This window comes from Octopus bimaculoides, chromosome 19 (assembly GCF_046866305.1).
Source record: "Octopus bimaculoides isolate indiv1 chromosome 19, ASM4686630v1, whole genome shotgun sequence".
Lineage (NCBI taxonomy): Eukaryota > Metazoa > Mollusca > Cephalopoda > Octopoda > Octopodidae > Octopus > Octopus bimaculoides.
The window spans coordinates 37,759,096-37,781,943 of NC_142946.1; the positions used below are offsets into that span (position 1 = coordinate 37,759,096).

A 22,848-nucleotide genomic window follows, 5' to 3' on the forward strand; every position below is an offset into this window, starting at 1 on the left:
GTTGCTAAAGAATTCCTTCTGTTAATGTTTTCAAGTGCATTTCAAATTTATTGAATTTCATCACATTTTATTGGTTAAGATATAAATAACAATAAATAAAAGTTTAAAATGTTATAAGAAGAAACTTTAATGGAATTCAATAAAAACCATTTGAAATTTGAAAAGTAAAAGTTAGAAAAAATAATTTGATACAAGATAAAATCCAAAATTCTAATTTTATATTAATAAAATTACCTATTGTTAAAAAATATTATAAAGCAGTGGAAATGGCTGTGGCAATAGAGTTTTACATTTTACAGTGATAACTGTGTTAGATTGGTTTGAACCATTAGAGTTTTTTTAAAAAAGAAAGTGGTTTCTAGTATCGAGTTCCATCTCTTTATATCCCCAGTTCAAATCCCACTGTTTACATTTTAATGCTTCGAATTTGGTTAAACAAAGTAGCAGTCAAATATTGGAGTTAGTACAATTGACTACATCCATCACCAACCCACATATGCTTATGTTATGAGTCATTATCTTACAGGATAACAGTGATACAGGCAGCTGACATAATACTGCAACAGGCTGGTGTAACTAAATGCATTACATTAGTGTTTTAATGACTTAGAAAATGGAAGCCAGTGTCTATGACACTTTTCAGGATTTTCAAAACTGATAGGAAAAAGATTCTTACATTGGAGACTTGATATAAATGCACACAAAAGAGTGGATTCTTCTAAAGGCACTGGCTGATAAATAAAGACTACCACCTAAAATAGGAATGGTCTTCCATACAGTTTCTGTTTACTAAACTGCACTAACAACACTTTGAAATATTGGCCAATAGACATATTCATAGAAGGATATATCCGTAGAAAGACAAATTTATCAAAAATATATTTTTGATTCTTAACCACCATGTGACCAAATATAATTAGGTGTAGGGGTGGTAGTGTGGCAAAGAAGCTTGCTTCCCAACAATGTGGTTTCATGTGTAGTCTCACTGCATGGCCCCTTGAGTGAGTGTCTTCCTCTATAATCCAAGGCCAACCAAAGCCTCATAAGTAGATTTGGTAGATTGCAAACCGAAAGAAGCTCACTGAGTATGTGTGCATATATATGTGCGTCTATACGTACACACACACACACACATATTTGTTGTTTACACCACCTGTCCTCGTCTGTTATTTTTTTTTTTCGTACATTCTCCCATATATATATATATATATATATATATATATCATCATCATCATCATCATCGTTTAACGTCCGCTTTCCATGCTAGCATGGGTTGGACGATTTGACTGAGGACTGGTGAAACCGGATGGCAAGACTGGAGCCTGGTGTTGCCATCCGGTTTCACCAGTCCTCAGTCAAATCGTCCAACCCATGCTAGCATGGAAAGCGGACGTTAAACGATGATGATGATGATGATGATATATATATATATATATATATATATATATGGGAGAATGTACGAAAAAAAAAAATAACAGACGAGGACAGGTGGTGTAAACAACAAAAGGATGTATTAGTATGATGCTCGGGAATACGGAAAGTCTTTAACGTTTCGAGCTACGCTCTTCAACAGAAAGAATACGGAGAAAACAAGGAGAAAAACACGGAGAAAAAAAATTATATATATATTTGAAAAGATTTGTAAAAGTACTACACGAGTAAGTAGATATTGAAAATGAATAAAAATGAAAATGCCACTTTTTTAAAACATTTTTTGGGGGTTTTATTTAATTTACATGTTTCGTTTTTTTTGAAAAACCTTATCAAAAATGAATATAAAATATGTGAGAAAAGAAAATGGCTATTAATAGAATAAAATTGAAATTAAAATTAAGAATGACATTCATAGTTTACTGTTATTTCTTGCATATGCACGTGGCTCCTTTCCTTGAACATGGTAATTCCAACTTGTTCTTTTAGTAGATTCCTACTATCTGTTTTAGTAAATTAAATAGTGGTCAGGGAGGGATTCTGGGAGTGGTTGTAGCTGTCGAATAACTAGCAGCAGTCAGTAGTAGTAGTGGTGGTAGTCGTCGTGATGAAGTTGTCCCCACCCCTATGGTTTTAATAGAAATCGGGTTCTTCGATCCCCTATGTTTATTCCTTATGAATAACTTGCAAATCTACGTATAAAAATATTAAAATATATATGAAAGTCTCAGTGTTACTAGTTTAGAGAATTTAGACTTGGTCGGTATTTTCTTATGAAAGATATTTCTTTGCTAATGCGTTCATTTTGGCTAGCATTGTCTTTGAATTTGTATAGAGGAAACGTTTTGAATTTGGGAAATTTGTTGTAAGCACATTCGTCGATGTGCTGGCTGAGAGGTATTTTCCTGTTTTCTGGGATCCTAATTTGGGATTTGTGTAACGCCATCCTCTGACGTAGGCTGTTTTGGTGTGTCCAAAATATTGCCGTTTGCATCCAGAGCATGTAATTAGGTAGATCAAGTTCTCCGATGCACATGAAAAATTAGTCTTTACTGTGAAATTATGGCCTTGTTCTAATCGATGTTCTGATCCTTCTATTACGTTGACACAAATCCCACAGTTGGGTCTCCCGCATTTTTTTACTGTAGGTTTAGTGGTTATTGTTGAGTGTAATTTGGCCTGGGTTAAAATCTTTTTCATTGATTTTGGTTGTCTCTTACTTTTGATGATTGTATGTGTTTTGAGGATTTGGGTCTTTCTTGAGTAGAGCTGTACTGTGGAGTATGTTGTTGAAGGCCTCATTGTTGTGTGGGTTGTGTGTGGAGATATAAGGTAGGGTTTTTAATTTTTCTTCCTTCTTGGGTCTTGGTTGTCTAAGTTCTTGTGTATTTAATTGAAGTACTCTTTGGGTCGTATTTTCGATTAAGGGCTGTGGATAGTTTCTATTTATGAGTGTGGATTTCAATTCCTGGAGTCGTGTATAACGGGTGTCTGCATCTGATACTATAGTGCACATTCTTTTGGCTAAACAAAATGGGATATTAGTCCTGGTGTGTCTCGGGTGGCAAGAATCAAATGGTAGGTACTGTTTCGAGTCAGTGGGTTTATAATAAATGTCTGTCTCTATCTTGTTTCCGACTTTCTTTATGAGGATATCTAAAAACGGTAGTTGTTGATTGTTGTATTCCATCGTAAATTGGAGGTTTTCATTTATTCCATTTAGAAGTGTTTGGAATTGGTTGAGCTTTTCTATACTTTCATTCCAGAGGATGAAACAGTCATCGAGATATCTTTTACAGCTGTTTTGTATGTATGTGGAAAAGGAGCTTCCATATTTCTCGAGTGTTCTCTGGTATAGTTTAATCTCGAGATAGCCCATTACTAGGAAACAGGAAAATACCTCTCAGCCAGCACATCGACGAATGTGCTTACAACAAATTTCCCAAATTCAAAACGTTTCCTCTATACAAATTCAAAGACAATGCTAGCCAAAATGAACGCATTAGCAAAGAAATATCTTTCATAAGAAAATACCGACCAAGTCTAAATTCTCTAAACTAGCAACACTGAGACTTTCATATATATTTTAATATTTTTATACGTAGATTTGCAAGTTATTCATAAGGAATAAACATAGGGGATCGAAGAACCCGATTTCTATTAAAACCATAGGGTGGGGGGCAACTTCATCACGACGACTACCACCACTACTACTACTGACTGCTGCTAGTTATTCGACAGCTACAACCACTCCCAGAATCCCTCCCTGACCACTATTTAATTTACTAAAACAGATAGTAGTAATCTACTAAAAGAACAAGTTGGAATTACCATGTTCAAGGAAAGGAGCCACGTGCGTATGCAAGAAATAACAGTAAACTATGAATGTCATTCTTAATTTTAATTTCAATTTTATTTTATTAATAGCCATTTTCTCTTCTCACATATTTTATATTCATTTTTGATAAGGTTTAAAAAAAAAAAACGAAACATGTAAATTAAATAAAACCCCCAAAAATGTTTTAAAAAAGTGGCATTTTCATTTTTATTCGTTTTCAATATATATATATATATATATATATATATATATATATATATATATCATTCGCCATGATAGATCGCTGACCACTACATTTATATTTTTTCTCCTTATTTCTTTCTGTGTTCCTTTCAGTTGAAGAGCGTAGGCTCGAAGCGTCAAAGACTTTCTCTATTCCCGAGCGTTAAACTAATACATCCGTTTGTTGTTTTCACCACCTGTCTTCGTCTATTGTTTTTTCGTAAATTCTCCCATATATATATATATATATATATATATATATATATATAGGCAGAATTCACAAAAAAACCCCCAAAAGACGAAGACAGGTGGTGAAGACAACAAACAGATGTATTAGTTTAATGCTTGGGAAGTGAAGAAGTCTTTAACGTTTCGAGCCTATGCTCTTCCACAGAAAGGAACACAGAAAGAAACAAGGAATGTGTAGTGGTTAGCGATCTATCATGGTGAATAAGACTAAATGTCTAAATGTCTAAAAGTTAATGATTTGTGAGTAAAATTACAAAGTACAACACAAAATATAATGAAAAGTTAGTAGCCATTGTTTATCTTTAGGATATATCATAATTGCATGTTTTCCATCAATGGGTCATTTTTAGTCAAACATGTTTAAGTTATACTGATTTTTAAGGAGAAATGCAATTAGGAAGGAGTTTGACTTATGCCAGTGAATTAAGGATAAAATCATTTGACCTTTCTAGTGTTGAGCTGTGTATAAGGTCTATTATGTTGTGAAGCATTTCAAACTCTAGAAGGCAAAGATCTGATTGTCATTAAAGCAAGTGGGAGTCATTCATCTCATTGTTTTATCAGCTCGTTTATTTGCATTGGACGTAACTGAATAGTTTCCTATATAACTCCATTATAACATTCATGTTGTCCATTTGATGATGAATGATAAGGAGTTATTCTAGTCTTATGAATATTTCATCTACTTAAAAATTCCAGTGTTTTCAGACTGCATGCCATGGTTACTATGAACAAAACTTAGAGCACTGGGCTAAATGAATAATGTGGAGAGATTCTGAATAACAGCTCAAGAATTTGATTCTCTTTGGACAAATATGAAAGAGTAATGAATAAACTCAAGTGTTGTCAAAATGTAAGAGTTACTCATTCATCCTACAATATCAAGTCAAAATTATTGTCAAATTTTGTTGGTTGTATATAAGTTGACTAATTGTAATTTTGATGAGGTGAAGTTTTAGCCTTGTATTAGATCATCCCATAAATAATGTGTTTTAATTGCATGAACTAAAAGTCAGAGGGAGATGGGATAAACTATCTGCATCATCTTGATATAACAGCAGGTAGTAATTTAACCTTGTACTTATTCTTAGTGCAAATTTTGAAGAATGTAGTTCGATTTTAGCACTTATTTTTTCAAAGCTATAATGTAAGTGACAAAGGAGAATATTCAGCATATTTTGCTTTATGAGTTCAATAAATACAATAACGCAATGGAAAGTGTGAGAAATATTAATGCAAGTATATGGGGATTGGACAATAAGCACAAGCCAGTGTCAAAGGTGGTTCCAGAAATCCCTAGCTGGAAACTACAGCCTAGAAGATGAGCCTCATCCTGGAAGATCTGTAGAGCTCGATAAGGACATCCTGCTAAACCTGATGGAACAAAATCCCATCGTACCTGTTGAGGAACTAGCAGAGAAGCTTGGATTTGGTCATTCAACCATTCGTCAACACCTGTGTGCCATTAGAAAAGTCAGCAAATTGGGTCAATGGGTTCTTCCAAAACTTTCTGAGTCTAATCACATGCAATGAATGCAAGTGTGCTTTCTTCTTTGCTGTTACATCTCATGAATGAGCCTTTTTTGGACCGAATAGTGACCTGTGACAAGAAATGGGTTCTCTATAAAAATGTCAAGTGCTGAAGACATTGGATAGGGAAAGGAGAAACACAGGCACCCCAGGCTAAGGAAGATCTTCATCCACATAAGCTGTTATTATCTGTTGGGTGGGATATGAAAGGTTTAGTCCACTTTGAACTTCTCAACCCAAACCAATCCATAGCAAAGGAGATCTACTGCAAACAGCTTGAGTGACTTAAATAAGCGCTAGAAGAAAAACAACCATTTTTGATTTCAAGATGAAAGGTGTTCTTCCATCAGGATAATGCTCGGCCACATACAACGAGGATGACATTCCAAAGGCTGGAGCAGTTTGAATGGGAAACAATGCCTCACCCACCATATTCACTGGGCATTATCCCATCTGAATATCATTTGTTCCGCAGTCTTCAAAATCATTTGAAAGGGAAAAAATGTGACTTCTGTAGACGAGGTCAGAACAGTAGTGGAGAGGTATTTTTCATCACAGACAAGTGAATTTTAGAAGAGGGGTCTTGAAAGTCTACCAGATAGATGGAAGAGCATTGTAGAAGATGAAGGAGAGTATATTTTAGATTAATAAAGAACTTTGTTTATCATAATTTTGAAAAATAAAAGAAGTATTAAAAAAACCGCATTGTCTCTGAGATGACCCAATACATTTGTAGCATAATCTATGTATGTTCTTAATTGGCTGTTATGACTTAATTCTTTTCATATAAGCCATTTGTTTATCTCAGTCCCATCTCTTTATGAATCTTCTTTGTGTTATCTACCACTTCATCCTTTGACATCATTTCCTTAGCATTAGCAACTGCAGAAATTGTGCTTGAAGCATGCAAACCCAAATTCTCTATTTCTGGATGTTGATGACACAGTGTAGCATTTTTAATAACAGATTTAGGTTAAATAATAAATAAGAAAGCTATTGCTTGTTGATCTGAAATAATTTTGAATTTTTCTGCTAAAGTGATAATGCTGCAAATTATCCTCAACTGATTTGATTATTGTACAGGATTTTAACTCTCTTTGGATCATTTTCCTTTCAGTGTCATTCAATCAATGTGAATAGAAGCAAATTGGTTGTCCATTTTGTATAAGGACAGAACATATTGGTGTGGTAGACATATCTATTTCAGGAGTAAATAGTGAAGCAGGTGTTGGAGTGGATAACAAAGCTATTGCAACAGTCTTTCAGTTCCTCAACTGATTCAAGACATTCAGTTGGCATTGAAAAATATTGATATTGTTTAACTTCAGTAAAACTTTTTATCTATTTTGAATGCTGCAGAATAAAAAGTTCAAATTCCTTGAAATTTCTAGATACAAAACCCAAGTAGAGGCTGCAGTCTCTCAGAGTCAAGCAGTATCTTATCTTCTCTAAAATCATAACCTACATTATGGGTGGGGAGTAAAGTAAGAGTCCTGTCTCTCAAATACATTTAAGGAGGAAAGCTTGCAAATTTTCCTCATGGATTTTCATAATTTCTCCACATATCACCTCTTCATCACTCTACTTAAAGATTGGTATTCAATTTTTCACTCCAAATAGCAATCACATAAATTATAACAATTCATTATTTGCCTCAACAAAACCCTATAAAATCTTACACTCTAGGAGGCCAGAGTACTTGACACTATGCTGCACAATATCAAAATGATTATTTCCATTAATTTGGCTTAAATATCACAAACGGACAGGATAGAACATGCATCTGAATGTGAATATCTTTTAGCAGATGTGTCATCAGTCACTAAATGCTTCTTGACACCAGTTTTGTTGGCAGCAGTCAGCAGTTTATTAATTTCATCTTTAATGAAGTGGCAGTCTTCAAAAGAGTGATTCCAAGCGGAGAAAGATATGAGTATTGCTTCCATATAAATTGCTAAGTAAGAGTCAGTGAATATTAAAAAGAATGAACTCTCAGCAATTTGAATTCAATCTTTTAAATTCAATCTGAAGAAGCCAAAATTATGATAATGTGGGTATTCCCAAGATGAAAGGATCAGATATTTCACAGACAAGAAAACTTTTAGTTTGTAGTTAGAAATAGTTTACTCCAATGGTTAGGATTATCTTTCAAGTTATGTTAAGCTTGTTTGCATCAACAGATTGCATTTTTTGTGATGAAGTCACTTTATCTGCGCCTCATAATAAATAACAAACTGTTCTACTACAGGTCAACACATATGCCCAGCAAACTCTCATAAAACTATACCTGATATAACATCATTCTATTAGTATTAACAAAACAATATAAAATAATTATAGAAAATTCAATACTACAAGGATATCTACTTAAGGACTGAAAAAAGATGCAAACTGGTGAATGGGGGAATTATGTCCTTGTACTTTATCTGAAAATGGAAATCACCATTTCAACCAAATCAATGAACTCAGCTTATGGCTATGGCTGTGAGCTAAGGAAGAAGCCTCTATGCAATCACTTATCTTGCTAGAAATAACAGCCAAATCTACTTTAGCTCACACCCTACTGTTTTCACATTGGATAAGGTGATCCTCTGTTGTTAGCAGGGAGCAAGAGAGTCTGAGTGGTTAAGAAATTCACTTCAGAATCATGTGGTCTTGAGTCCCATCCCACAATGCAGCACCTTGGGAAAGTCTCTTACTGTAATCCTGGATTCATCAATGCCCTGTGAGATGAATTTGATGAATGGAAACCATGTAGAAGTCCATGATATATATATATGTGTGTGTGTGTGTGTGTGTGTGTGTAGTAGTAGGTGATGTATTTCAACAATTTATATTTGTGAAAGATCTAAACATCAACAAGAAAACCGATCAACAGGTGCTTATTAATGAAACCTGTTGTGATATTTGTTCCATCTGATTGGCACAGACAATTCCTTATCAATTTTGCTCTTTCAGTTGCAGTAAACAGATATTGGCTTGTTAAAAATCTATTACCAAAATGTGACATAAAAGAAATAAAATGAATACACCATAGCTGAAAGAAAGATAAACTGATGAAGTGACTTTTGATCTAGACATTTTAAAAATGTGTGTGTGAATGAAAGAGACCTCTTCATAGTTGCATAACCTCAGATATAATAGTGACAACGCCCTCAAATCAGTCATTACTATTTTAGGCCTAGTACAATATGTCTTGAGTAAAAGAAGGAAAATGGGATGGTAACAACTAGAATTCCTTTGATTAGAGATCTGTTCAACTTGAGCTGATTTAGCAGCTAAAAAAAAACAACAACAATAACAACAAAGAATGGTTAGGTTCTCCATGATTAGTTTGATATAGTGGGTAAGTGGATCATTAAACTCCTGTTCAGCTGGTTATGAGGAATAAAAGACAACAGATTGGTATACTTTTAAAGATTAGGCATGTCTATTACCTATCAACATAGAAAGTTGAACAAACTCTAGCTCTATGAATTAACTTTGTTCAATCTCTTTTGTAAAATATTGTAAAATGTTAATGGAAAGGTAAATGAATGAAATAAAATCTAAGTAATCAAGAAGAAATATTTATAATTCCATCTGTTTTCACAATTAACTGCTCATTATTTACAAATAAAAAGTGATATACTTATTTTATTAGGCTCTTAATATCATATGTAAATGTATTGATTTGAATATGTTTGCAGTTAGAAAAGTAAAAATGTCAAATAAAGACATAAAAATATGTTTGAACAAATCATTATTTCATAAATTTAGATGTGCAAAATTAATGAAACTTACCTGATAGCTTTCGATGCAGATCTGATATTTGCGTGTGCTTGCTATTAACTATTTTGAAATAGAAATTTTTCTTTTATTAATTAGTGTTAAGTAGGGAAATATTTAATTTATCATAAACTCTTGCTTTGGTTAAAATAATTAAAACTGCAGTAAAAGTGAAAAATACAAACATTATTATATACCTGTGTTTGTTAATATAATGAAGATTTCAGCTGAAAGTACATATTGCTTTTTAATATTGAAGTATTAAATTAGTTTGTGATTTATTGGTTTCATATTTTTAGGGAATAAATATTAAAAATTGAAATTCATAACATGTTATTTTGATGAAGTAAGAATGAAAGTGAATTTTATTATCTTTTTGGTCCTAAATTATTCTATAAATAATGTCTTACCACTCACTCTTTTAACTTTATAAACTACTTTATAACCATCATTTTTGTGTTAAATTTGAAAATATTTAGTATTTTTTTCACAAACAGGTAGTGATGGATGGAGCTAAAACTGTGTGGGGAATATGTGGATTGGTGATGTTTAGAATAAGTAGTTGTAGGATTTTGAAAGTGTGTAGAGCTGTGTGATGAGTCTATATAATGTTGCAGCTTCATTTGATTTCTTTTCTCATACGACTTAGCTTCTAGATCCTTGAGATTTGGATAATTATCTTTAAGTTGACCTTAATCCAGCAGAATGATACTCAAAAACATTCAAGCCATTAACCTTCCAGTTTTTATTTCAATACTAATGTTTCTTACACTACATTATCAAGTATTTCTTTTTCATGGTGGTAATATCTTTTTAATAAGTGTTTGATAAAACATACAAATTAATTTTTTTTCCACAAACTATCTTTGTAAAATAGGGCAAGTGTGGTGTGTTTGGAGTTGACATTGAGCATCATTGTATATGATCAACACAGGATGCACTCTCTGGTTAGTAGGCTAGTACTTTTACAACTCAGCCAGTTGTAGCAGCCATCCTTTAGTTGAAGGTAATTAACTAAAAATTAAAATTGCTTGTTTCCTAATTTTTAGAAGGTGAAGAATGAAATGATAATAATATTAAGTGACAAACTAGATTATTTACAGTATTTTGCTATATTACTTTGTTTAAAGTTCAAGTCCTGCTGTGGTTGACTTAAGCTTTCCTTTTCCTTTGTTTGTATCGTATAATTGTATCAATTCAATCAACTACACTCCCTCTCTACAAGTTTGTAGCTTTATTGCTAACCAATGTAAGAAATCAATAACTGATGCCAGAATTTTCCTCTTTAAACTTGTTTTATGTGTTACACATGGTGCACACCATAGTAGACTTCTGACAAATTGATTCTACAATATAGGCTTGATTCCTAGTTCTAACCATTTCACCTTAATTCTTTTAGGAAAGGCATGAAAATTACAGCTCCTATAAGACCACCTATTCAAGTCAATAGCACTGGTCAATATGTTGATGCATACTTCTGGTGACAGAACAACAAACCAATGAGAGTTCATTGAGTCAATGAGGGAGCTTGTATGTGGTCATCCAATCTGCTAGAAATAGCAGACAAAGCTCTCAAAGTAAATTTATTCTGTCTTAAATAAAGAAGGACAATATACAAAATTTTAGGATGGTTATGACTGAAATATTCATTCTTACTCCTTTAGTGTGTTGCATATTTAATGAAAAACCAATATATGTTTCACGTTATACATTGATAGATGATTTTCTTCAAATGCAAGAATCTAAGCATATAGAACACAGAACTCTTTTAGAAATGCAAATAAAATCTCAGAAAACTTCAATTAATATTGTTAAATAGTAATTCATTAAGTATTTGCCTAAATCTTCAAGAGGTAAAATGTGGAGTAATATAAATATAGCCAGGCGTTTAATAGTATGTATACTACCAATCTATATTCTTTGAGAAGTGGTCCAGTTAATCAATATATATTTAAAATAGCAGTTATATGTATTCCATCCATTTTCTTCTCTTGAACATAGTATTCTGTAAGTATGGAGACATTTTGTACTATCTTATAAATGTTTTTAAATTGTAAAACCTAACTGATATTAGGTGAAATTATTGACATATTTTAGCAACCATTTAGTTGATATAAGTTGCTATTTTACTGTCTGCAAGAAATATGACCTTAAGGGGAGGATGTCAAATTGTTGGAATCATTTACACAACTAAGATGTTAGTGATGCTAATTTGTGGTTCAACCAACTGACATTTTATAGGAATTTGATATCCAGTACCGCAGCTTAATTTAGCAATGATCTACTAGAGTGCTCTTAAACATCTCCTCTATTACTACTACTAAAGACATAATATATTTAGTTGATGGGAGGAAGCAGGATGCAAATCTAAAGAAAATTTGCAGTGAAACCATGTTTTAATGGGGAAACATAAAAAAATAAATGAATAATAATAATAATAATAATAATAATAATAATAATAATAATAACACCTACATGAACTTCTAACTTGTTGTCTCTTGAGGTCTCTGGGTGAGACTTGGATCCAACTTGTACAAATGCAAAGCAAAAGTCAAACATAAAATAATAATAATAATAATAATAATAATAATAATAATAATAATAATAATCCTTTCTACTCTCTTTGTGTGGTCACTAAAACTTTGCACAAAAACACAACTCAGTTTCTGGTGCAGCCCTACACCTTCACCAATTAAAAATGACATATCATGACAGCTTTTCAGAGACAAGTAACATAGTGCCCTGGTATCACATATATACCAGAGATGGTTCTAGCTGTTGTTTAGACTCAGATCAGCTCTGATTTAATAGAACTATAAACAAAAGTATCCCATCTGTGATCGTACCGTCTTTTGCTCAGATTGACTATATACAAGACTATATTACCCTATGGTATTTAACTAAGCAGCTAGGGTCAGTTCGTAGCATGGGAACATAGACACTTTAGAAGCAGTAGTCTGGCAGAATCAGTAAAACACAAGAAAGAACTTATTTGGTGAAGTAGTTGTTCCAGCTCTTTATATTCTGCTGAAGTCACCTTTGCTTTTCATCCCTTTGAAGTTGATAAAATAAAGTAGTAGTCTAGTAGTCTAGGGTCAAGGTAGTAAACTAACCCCTCTAATCAAAGTTACTGACCTTGTGCCTAAATCAGAAACAGGTATTCAGTCTGTCCTTTTTAGAAAAGGGTAGGGGTATGATTTGAGGGAGATTTGGTTGTTGTTTCTTGAAGGTCAAACAATCATATAAAACTCCTTCATTAACTTCAAGTTTTTTAGAATCCTAGGATCTACACATGGATCCTAGAATCTATGTGTAGATCTTTGGAAAAATCTTTCATATCTGGAATATTGTCATTCACAAAATACATGCACACACACACAAGCATGCATGCACACACACACAAGCACATGCACATGCACAAACGCAATTTGTAAAGAAGGAATACAATTGAGTCAATCTCAGTAGTTAGTTAATCAACCCTGGAACTATGATAGTCAAAATTATCATTTAATAATGATGATGATGATGATGATGATGATGATGGTTTCAGATTTTGGCACAAGGCCAGCAGTTTTGGTGGAGGAGCCAAGTTGATTAAATTGATGCCAGTGCTCAACTGATATTTATTTTATCAACCCTGAAATGATGAAAGGCAAAGTCAACCTTGGCAGATTTCAATTTAGAACATACAGACAGGCGAAATACTAAGCATTTTGCCCAGCAGGCTAATAATTCTGCCAGCTTACCACTTTTATGATAATGATGATGATGATGATGATGATAACTATAACTTCTTAAAACTTTGAGATGTTTATAAATTTCTATATCTTAGCTATGCTAGTTCCGACTTGTCGAGGCTCCTCTTAAAAATTTCATCAATTTCCATTTCTTAGCTATGCTAGGTCCTCCCCAAAAAAATCTAGAGTTCTATACATAATCCCCCCCCCCCATGCTAGAATTTCCATGAGCTTATCTGCTTCCCCTCTCTCTCCCCCTCCTCTTCCAATGGGTTTTCAGTGCTGCTGTAATCATTCACAGGATAAGATGGCCATTTAATAGATCTCCCTATCTATCACTTTCTATGTTTGCTAAAACTTTGAAATGTTTATATCTTAACTACAATGTGATTTTCCATAGATAAATTCTTTTATCTTAAATCCGATGGGGTGTTTATAGATAGACTACTATAGCTTTTTAAAACTTTGAGATGTTTTTTATAAATTTCTATATCTTAACTATGCTAGTTCTAACTTGTTGACATTCCTCTCAAAAATCCCCTCCTGTTCGCCCCCAACCACTGCCAGTCATGTCAAGTAGCAGTCCAATCAAACAGCCTGAATTAGTAGACACAACAAGCCCTGCTTCTCTGTTTAATGCTGCAGCATCAGCAGTAGCTAAACCAACAACCATAAATCTGCCATTATTTGTTGTCTAAAAAAAAAAAGGGAAGACAATATAAGGACCCCTTGGCCTTATAGTAATAATATAAGTATAGCAATAATTGTGAAACTATAGTAGGGAACAAGTAAATAATAAGATAGGAATTATAGTAGTGAACAAATAAATAATTACCCACATTGATGATTACCCAGAATGATTAACAAGCGGCATTGTGAAACTGTCAAGTCAACGACTGGCAACTAAAGCAACAACTTCACTAAGCTTTCTTGGTGAGGAGGGTGGATTTTCGACACCCTCGGGATTAAAAGCAATATCTGTAAAAGTCTTCTTTGCTAATCCAATTCTACACTTGATGTCCTTATCTGACCTTCCATCTGATGTTATCCAACTTCCCAGATATATGAAATTGTCCTGCTCTATCCCAGTCCCATTCGCCACCAAGCGACATGCGGGTACCTGTACTTTCTCGGTCCAGACCATTGAGGTTTTCTGGCAGTTAATCCTCAGTCCAAGCTTTCCACTCTCCTCAGTCACGATATTAATCAATCCCTGAAGCTTCTCCTCTGTGTCTGCAAACAAAGCCGTATCGTCTGCATACCTCAGATTGTTATAATTGCTTTCCCTACAGTTTTAGTCCTGCAGTTGTCTTGATCTTGCTTAGAGTTTTCTCACTATACAGGTTGAATAAATCAGGTAAAGAGATGTTGCTAAATACTGTAAGGCACTCTCTGTCTGACATTTTACCATTTCTGTCAACTCCATTGTCCCACTAATAATGATAATGATAGTGATGATGATTATAAGAGATGAAGAATTGGTGAGCAGAAGAAATTAGACAGAACTTAGAAATCAGTGATACTTACAAAATATGAATGAATTCGTAATAACAAATTGAGTTACATGGCATTGAATTATCCTATTTCCCAATGCACAAAACAAGAATGATGGAAAGAACTATAAGTCTAAAAGAAAATAATTTGCCCAAATACTTCCTACGTAATTTTTAAAGAGCTTTGATAATTAGAAAGATGCATGATGCTCTACAGATAAGCATATATAGTAGACTAAGTCAACACTCACACTAGAATCTGTTTGGAGTATATGACTGAAAAAAAAATAAAGACTATGATATAGTTTACATTAATGAATGATATGTGTAATTTAGTGGATAGGCTTCTTATAGCATGAATGTAGTCTGATAAGAGAAATGTTAGATGAATAGTAGATGGGATTAAAAGAGTTTGTAAAAGGAGGGGGGAAAAAGAGTAAGCAGTGATCTGAAAAATATGAGATAGTCATGGCTAGAACAGCTTATGATCTTTTGATCATAGATCTGCTTGATCAGGGCTGACCTGCAGATAAACAACAAAAGGATGAAGTAAGCAACTACATCTCAAATACACAATAGTTTCTGAAAGAGATAGTTACTGATTAGGCAGCTTTTGCTACTTGGCCAAACAATACTATTCAAATACCATTCCATTACCCTAGAGAGAGAGAGAAAGATGTGTCAAAATAAGCCATGGTCTGTTCATTTATGTTTTAAATTGGTGTAAAAACAAACACAGTTTATATTCAGAAATGGCAATTTTGATACTCTGTTTGTAAAATATAGAACCAGACATAAATAGTTTTGCACAGAGCCATGAAGTTCAAATTAACCACTAAAGATTAATGTACTAAAAATTGATCATTCTATTTCAAGAAAAATTTTCATTTTTGTTTTTTTAAACAAACGTATAAAATATATAGAAGGTAAAATAGATCTCCATTTCAAAATTAATCTGATGTAAACCTATCCATCTAACAGCATTTAAATGTAAAACTAAATCTAAAACTCTTTGCAAATTTGAATCTATTTCATTCCATATAATGTTGATGTGCTGCAAAATTCAAATATATTAAAATGAAATTTAAAAGTAAAAAAGAAAACTGTTTTAATTTTGCTTAGTGCATTTGATTTGAAAGACTGGAGTAAATGGATTTACAGACACCACTTTGGCATGATTAACATAAGATACTTGGAAGTGAGGTCCTCTCCCACTCTCCCAATGAGACAAAATACATAGTTGCACCAGGTAAGCACCTAAATAACATTTTAATTCATTCTTTCCCTTATATTCATAACTCATTCACATAATATTTTTGTTTTACATCTTTTTATCTTTGGTAGTTTTTCCCCAACTCCATGAAATATATTTTAATATCTCATTATTGTCTTTGTGTAAAGAATTCCATCAAAATTCAAGATCAATGAATATTTTTATGGAACAATGCTTCTGAAATACAAATATCTTAGAGCCAAATCAAAAGAACACCACCCAACTGATTGATATGAAGCCACTCACCAAGACACTCCAATCTCTGGCCTGCAGTTGTTTCCTCTTTCTGTTTTCTACCTCTACACTTCCTCAAAGCTAGCTTGTCTCGTGCTGTTGCTACCAAAGCATTTCCAAATTAATTGTCTCTCCTCCCCTCATTAATATATAATGTGTCTGCCCTCCATTTTTCACACTAATCATTATACCGAGACCTTCCTCCTGAGAGCATTGATCCTTTGGAAATCACACCTTGCTCATCTTTATATTACAGCTGCTAATTTCTAACTGTTCAACAACATTAACTATGTTGGTCTCACCAGTTTGATAAGGCTTGCAATAGCTAAAGGCACAATTCCAATTTCCAGTCCAATTCAATTAAGAATACCAAGAGGAATGCTTCCTCTTCATATAATGTAATATGCCTATAGCAAATAACCTTTATCAGATGGATTTTTCATAATCAATACTTCTCTAAGCTAAGCTGAACCTAGCACTTCAAGCTCAAACAATTGTGGTACCTGTTTACATCTTAGTAGACTGAGTCATTAAAAGAGCACTGAACAGTGATGGTGACAGGATACAAACTGCCTACAACACACGGATTTAACCACTAAGCTGACCAGTAAGTGTCCTCGGAATAAAATCCATCAATTATACTTATGTGGTGTGAAGGAATCAATCTGATCTTGATGTGTATGAGTAACAACTCCAGTGGAGCATACGAGCTTCATTCCTCCTCTCCAGCCTTTGCATATCTCCTGCATTCAGGGCCCACGTCTCACTATCATGCAGCATCACAGTTCATATTCATGCATCATACAATCTTCCTTTTGGTTACCAACAGAAGTAAAAGCCCTCTGAACTTTCTCCAATCCATTCTTATTCTAGCAATTACTTTCTGTACAACCTCCTCCACTGCTAATTAAATCACCTAGGTAGCAAAAATTATCTACAATTTCTAGAGAACTACAAGATCATTTAAGGAAGTCGGTTTTCTATGGTCTTTATGGCTCCTTTACACCTTCCATATACAAACACTACTTTCTCTTTTTATATTCCAACTATTTCACTGCAGTTCTTGCATGTCTGTAGCTTGCACTGGGTACACCAAATGGTATTTCCGCCAACACCCTCCCCCTTTCTACATATGGAGCAGAGCCAGTGACCCGATGGGTGAAGGATCTTGGTCTTCGCTGAGTTTATTTTAAGACCTTTTTATTGCAGGTTCTGTTTCCACAGATTCTGCTATGAGGGCAAGATCATGAGCATGTAGGAGTTCCCATGGGCATCCAGTCGTAAATTCCTCTGTTATGGCCTAGAGGATGATAATGAATAGGAGGCTGAAGACCGACCCTTGGCGGACACCTACCTGTACACTAAATTCATCAGTATATCCATGGCCAACTCTTATCTTACTAACAACACTCCTGTACATAGACTATACTGCTTTCGTATGCCAATCCTTTCCAGAGCCTCCAAAAGAAAAAAATTATTTTCAACTAGAAATTTGACCTGAATACTTGCAGCAGAGTGGCTCCATTAAAGGCACTCAGAGGTCAAATGGTAGTGCTAAATCTATTGACAGATTAACTCATAAACAGAAACAGTTCCTTCAACAGGCTTCAATTGTTTTCATCAGCCAGTTTTCACTTACACCTTGGACAAAGAAGAAAAGAATTACTTAAGGTGCGGTGCAGTGAGATTGAATCTAAAGCCACAAAGTTGTAAAGCAGACTTCAAGAACCACACAGCTTTGCTTGTGCTTATAGTTTAGAAACTCCTTTGTATGCATTTTGGAACATTGAAACATTTAATTGTAATTTTCATCTTAAGCTTACTATTGAATATGAATTATATCAAACCTTGAACAAACAAAACAAAACGAAAAAAAAAAAAACTCTATTATAAGAGGAAAGGGAAAGGGCAAAAATATGAGATGACAAAATCACTATTACGAAATTTTATTTCTTTTATAAATCATGCATAAAGTAGAACTGAACCATAAAAATATGTTTGCTTTTTAGGGATAAACAAAGTGTTTTTACACAAATATAGAAAATGAACATAAAAGAAAGAGGAATGTGAGAGATCTCCTATTTTTACTTCCTTTTATGTTTGTTTTGTATATTTTCATACAAAATAGCCAAAAACAGAAAACACAATTTAAAAAGATAATGTAATCAAATATTTAATTAATTTTAAAAAATAACATGGAAAATGTTGAATCAAACGAGGTTTCTTTATTCTTAAAGTTAAGATTAATTATTGTGTAGTTGTACTTGCTTGGCAAGTGGCTTAATCTGCGATTGTGTATTGAAATGGAAACAATTACATTGCAAAAAGATCAGGACAAAACCTTTTGACATTTTTAGTATACAACACTTTCATGAAGTAAAGTAAAAGTGAATATAACGGTGTGTGTGTGTGTGTTTAAATGACTATCATGATACTTCCACAATGTAAGATTAGATATTTAAGGAAAAAATCAAACAGTTTTTTTTGCTTTTTCATGAAGATAAAATATGTTGCTTACCAAACATACATGCATGCACACACACACACACACACACACACACACACGCATATATATTAATATTTTATAAGTTTAAAGCCTATAAGCAATCACCATGTAATGACTAAAGAAACTAGTCTAATATTGGGGCATATAAGCCCTTAATGGAAAAAGTAGTATACATTTATATTCCTTGCACAAAACCGATTGGTCAGATCAGCCGTGATGGATATATAATGCTATACGTTTCAGATAATATATATATATATATATATATATATATATATATATATATATATTTGTTTTGCAAGATTTTTGATGTGAAATCGTGTGTTGAAACAGATGTTGTTGTACTTGGGGATATTGCCAGTTTAGCCAATAAAAACACATGCACTGTATATTTGGTGTTAATTTGCCTCAGCTTTATATTACATTATATTACATTAATCCTATTCCGGCCAGAGTTCTTTCGTCACACTTCTGTGACCTCATCAGGATTAATGTAATATAATGTAATATAAAGCTGAAGCAAATTAACACCAAATATACAGTGCATGTGTTTTTATTGGCTAAACTGGCAATATGACCATCCCCAACTACAACAACACACACACACACACACACACACACACACACACACACACACACATATATATATATCTTTTATATATTTTTTGTATTTGCAAAACAAATATATCTTTTATATTTTATTTGTTTTATCATTAAACTGTGGCCATTGCATGGGTTTTGACTTAAAGAATTATAGTCAAATAAATTGCACCCAGTACTATCTTCTATCTTTTTGCTTTTGGTTTTTGTAAGCCTGGTACCTATTCTTTTGCTCTCTTTTGCTGAGACATTAAGTTATGGGGTTGTAGACACACCAATACTGGTTGTGAAGCAGTGATGGGGGACAAACAAAGAGGCAAACACACACACACACACATAAACAAACACACACACACACACACACAGAAGCACACACACACAGACACACACGTACACACACACACGTGCACCCCCCCCCCCCACACACACGTGCACCCCCCCCCCCCCCACACACACACACAATGGGTTTCTTTCAATCTCTGTCTACCAAATCTATTCACTAAAGATTTTAGTCAACCTGAGGCTATAGTAGAAGACAGTTGCAATGGGACTGAACTCAGAACTATGTGGTTGAGAAGCAAACTTACCACACAACCCCACCTGTGCTTATGCTTCACACACACACACACATATATATATATATATATATATATATATATGGTTTTTATTTACAATTGTTTGGAATTATCTTTTGAAAATGATTTGCCATGTCAACTTAACACTAGTTCTGGAATTAATAAACTTGGTTTTCTAATAATAATAATAATAATAATAATAATAAAGTATAAATGACATCAATGGCTGCAAGTAAATATTATACACAGAGAAGACTCCTGTATAAAGCTGTTTCACTTGTAAATTGAGATGTCAGTAATGGCTTGGCATAGTAAATTTAATGTTAAAACCTAGAGAAGCCCACAACAACAACATAGATGACATGTCACTGATGAGTATGGCAAAAGCATACAAGCATGAGATATAGAAACACCTGAAGTAAGTAGGTAAGTAAGGTAGTAGTAGTAGTAGTAGTAGTAGTAGTAGTAGTAGTAGTAGTAGTAGTAGTAGTAGTAGTAGTAGTAGTAGTAGTAGTAGTAGTAGTGGTGGTGGTGGTGGCGGCGGCAGTAGCAGTGGTGGTGGTAGTAGTAGTAGTGGTGGCGGCGGCAGTAGCAGTGGTGGTGGTAGTAGTAGTAGTGGTGGTGGTGGTAGCGGTGGTAGTGGTGGTGGTGGTAGTAGTGCTGGTGGTGGTGGTAGTAGTAGTAGTAGTAGTTGTTGTTGTAAAGAAAGCACAGGAAGGCAGAAAGTGAAGACAGATAAAAGGTGATAAAAAAATTATATATAAAAATGGAACCTGAAGAAGAATGTTCACAATGACAAGGAAAATGTAGAAGAAAGAAAGAAGTTCAACAAGATAACATGAAACAAATAAATTTACATTATTGATGTAAGAAATCATAATGATCTAATGTGCAGCAGCATCAAATTATAGAATGTCATGCATGGCTAACTTTACAGAAATAGAAACTGAAACATATGATGCAAATCCAATTAAAATGTAAATTTGCATTAATACATTTTTATCATCTTTACAAAGTAAAACTGTTGCAAAAACCACGAAATAATCTGAAAATGAATTGAATATGAAACACACACACACACACACACACGGGCAAATAACAAACCTGTCTAAATGATGATTAGATCTTTTAATAGATTAAACAGCAATAACAAGTATGAAATGGTATCAGTATGCCAAAATAAACTTATAAAATAACATACCAGACTCCAAAATCTGTTCAAGGTGAAGTCTTTTGTTTTTACATTGATCAAGTGAGGTTTGTAAAAATTTCTTTTCTGAAAAGAAGCAATCAAAATCTCATTTTATTATTAACACTTGATAAATTTAATCTATAGAAACATAATTTTTATTTTTTAGCTAAATATAAAATATATAAGCGATCTATTTTCAAGGACTTTGTCAAAAGAATGAAAGGTTAAACTAGATGAAATCCTCTTCAGATTTACAACAATAACAAAACAAAATACTAAAATGCAAAAAAAAAAAAATTTTTAAATAAATAAATTCTTTTGAATTTGAAAATGTTTTCTTAAGGAATTAAATTCAAAGCAAACAAATTGAAAAATTGTATCTCATTTTCATTTCTGAAGTAAAGATAATGGATCAATATAGATTAAAAAAGAACAAAAAAAAGCAAAAAATCTTTGTTGTATTTTTTAAAATTCTTCCATCTAAAATATAAATCAATATTCATAAATGTTCTATAATTTAATTTTATTGTTCAATTAATTTCATTTGAACTTCTATTGTTACATTACACAGTTAGATTAGTGGAAAAATATTGTAAATAATTTCCAGTGTTAGTATTAGAATCTTTGAGAAAAGCCAACTTAGAGTCTACTTTTATTAACAACAATGACCAGAAAAATGATTTCAAGGGTTAAAGAAGAAAAAGAAATTCAATAAGGAAAGAAAAACAAAAATTGTAAGATTTTGTATTTTAAATCTTACTCTTAATTTTTAAAAATTGCATTCATTAAAACATGCTGCAAATTTTAAAAGAGTTCAATCCTGATTAGAAAGATTGCTTCACATTTACATGGTATAAAATTTGATTCACATTGCATGGCACCTTGAGCATGTTTTCTGCTGTAGTCTCAGGTTGACTTAAGCCTTGTCAGTGAAATTGGCTTGATAAAAGTTATATAGAAGCTTGTCTATGCTCTTGAGTAGTAGACTTAATATTTGTTAGTTGGTTTAACTTTTAGTGTAATTTTGGTGGCCTGCACCAGCTATGTAAGTACCTCTGTAATTACTTCTATCCAAGGCATCCTCCTTGCCTTTGTAGCAGTTGACTGTAATATATCACACTAGTTGCTGAATATGATACCTTCTTGGACCATCTGATGAGCAATGCAGGCAACAAGTTCATATCTCCTTCCTGAGATTTTAAGCCTCTCAGTGGTGATTCCTGGTGGACCAAGGGCTTTCCCTGTTTTCATATCTTTAATTGTTCTATCTATCATACTGCTGTTGTAGTATAAAGTTAGAGCTTAACTTTCAACACAGCTTTGAATATTCTTATTTCAACGGATCTATTTTAAAACGGGGGCGCCAGTTTTCATTTATGTTTTATGTAGTGTTTTTGGTACCGAAAGACTTTCAAACTTCGTATACTTATCTATTTTGTGTTATAGAACAGAAAAATATTTTTGTATTCGAATTTATTTCATGTAAAAAATTGTCTTATTTCGATAATTTCTACTAATCACTGATATCTATTCAGTTGAAAACAGTTAGTGCTGTAACGGTGTATATCGTATTAATCCCCTAACCCTAACCCTAACTAGACTGTTAACCGTAACCCTAACCCTATCCCTAAAACTAACCCTAACTCTAGAATCCGAACTCTAAAATTGTTACACACATAGATACGCACAGTGTAATTTAT

General features: G+C 33.3%; 1 protein-coding gene across 7 annotated transcripts in view; it reads right to left on the reverse strand.

Moving 5' to 3' along the window:
* LOC106867251 (uncharacterized) overlaps positions 1-22,848 on the reverse strand; it is a 422,507-nt gene that overhangs the window by 72,246 nt on the left and 327,413 nt on the right. For 5 of the 7 annotated variants that reach the window (XM_089337498.1, XM_052974911.2, XM_052974907.2 and 2 more), the window contains 2 exons: positions 21,158-21,232; positions 9,554-9,601 (listed from right to left, as the gene is read on the reverse strand). In XM_089337498.1, the coding sequence (XP_089193624.1) occupies positions 9,554-9,601; positions 21,158-21,232 (123 nt within the window). The remainder of the gene's footprint in view (positions 1-9,553; positions 9,602-21,157; positions 21,233-22,848) is intronic. The other 2 variants (XM_052974912.2, XM_052974910.2) reach the window with 1 other exon arrangement.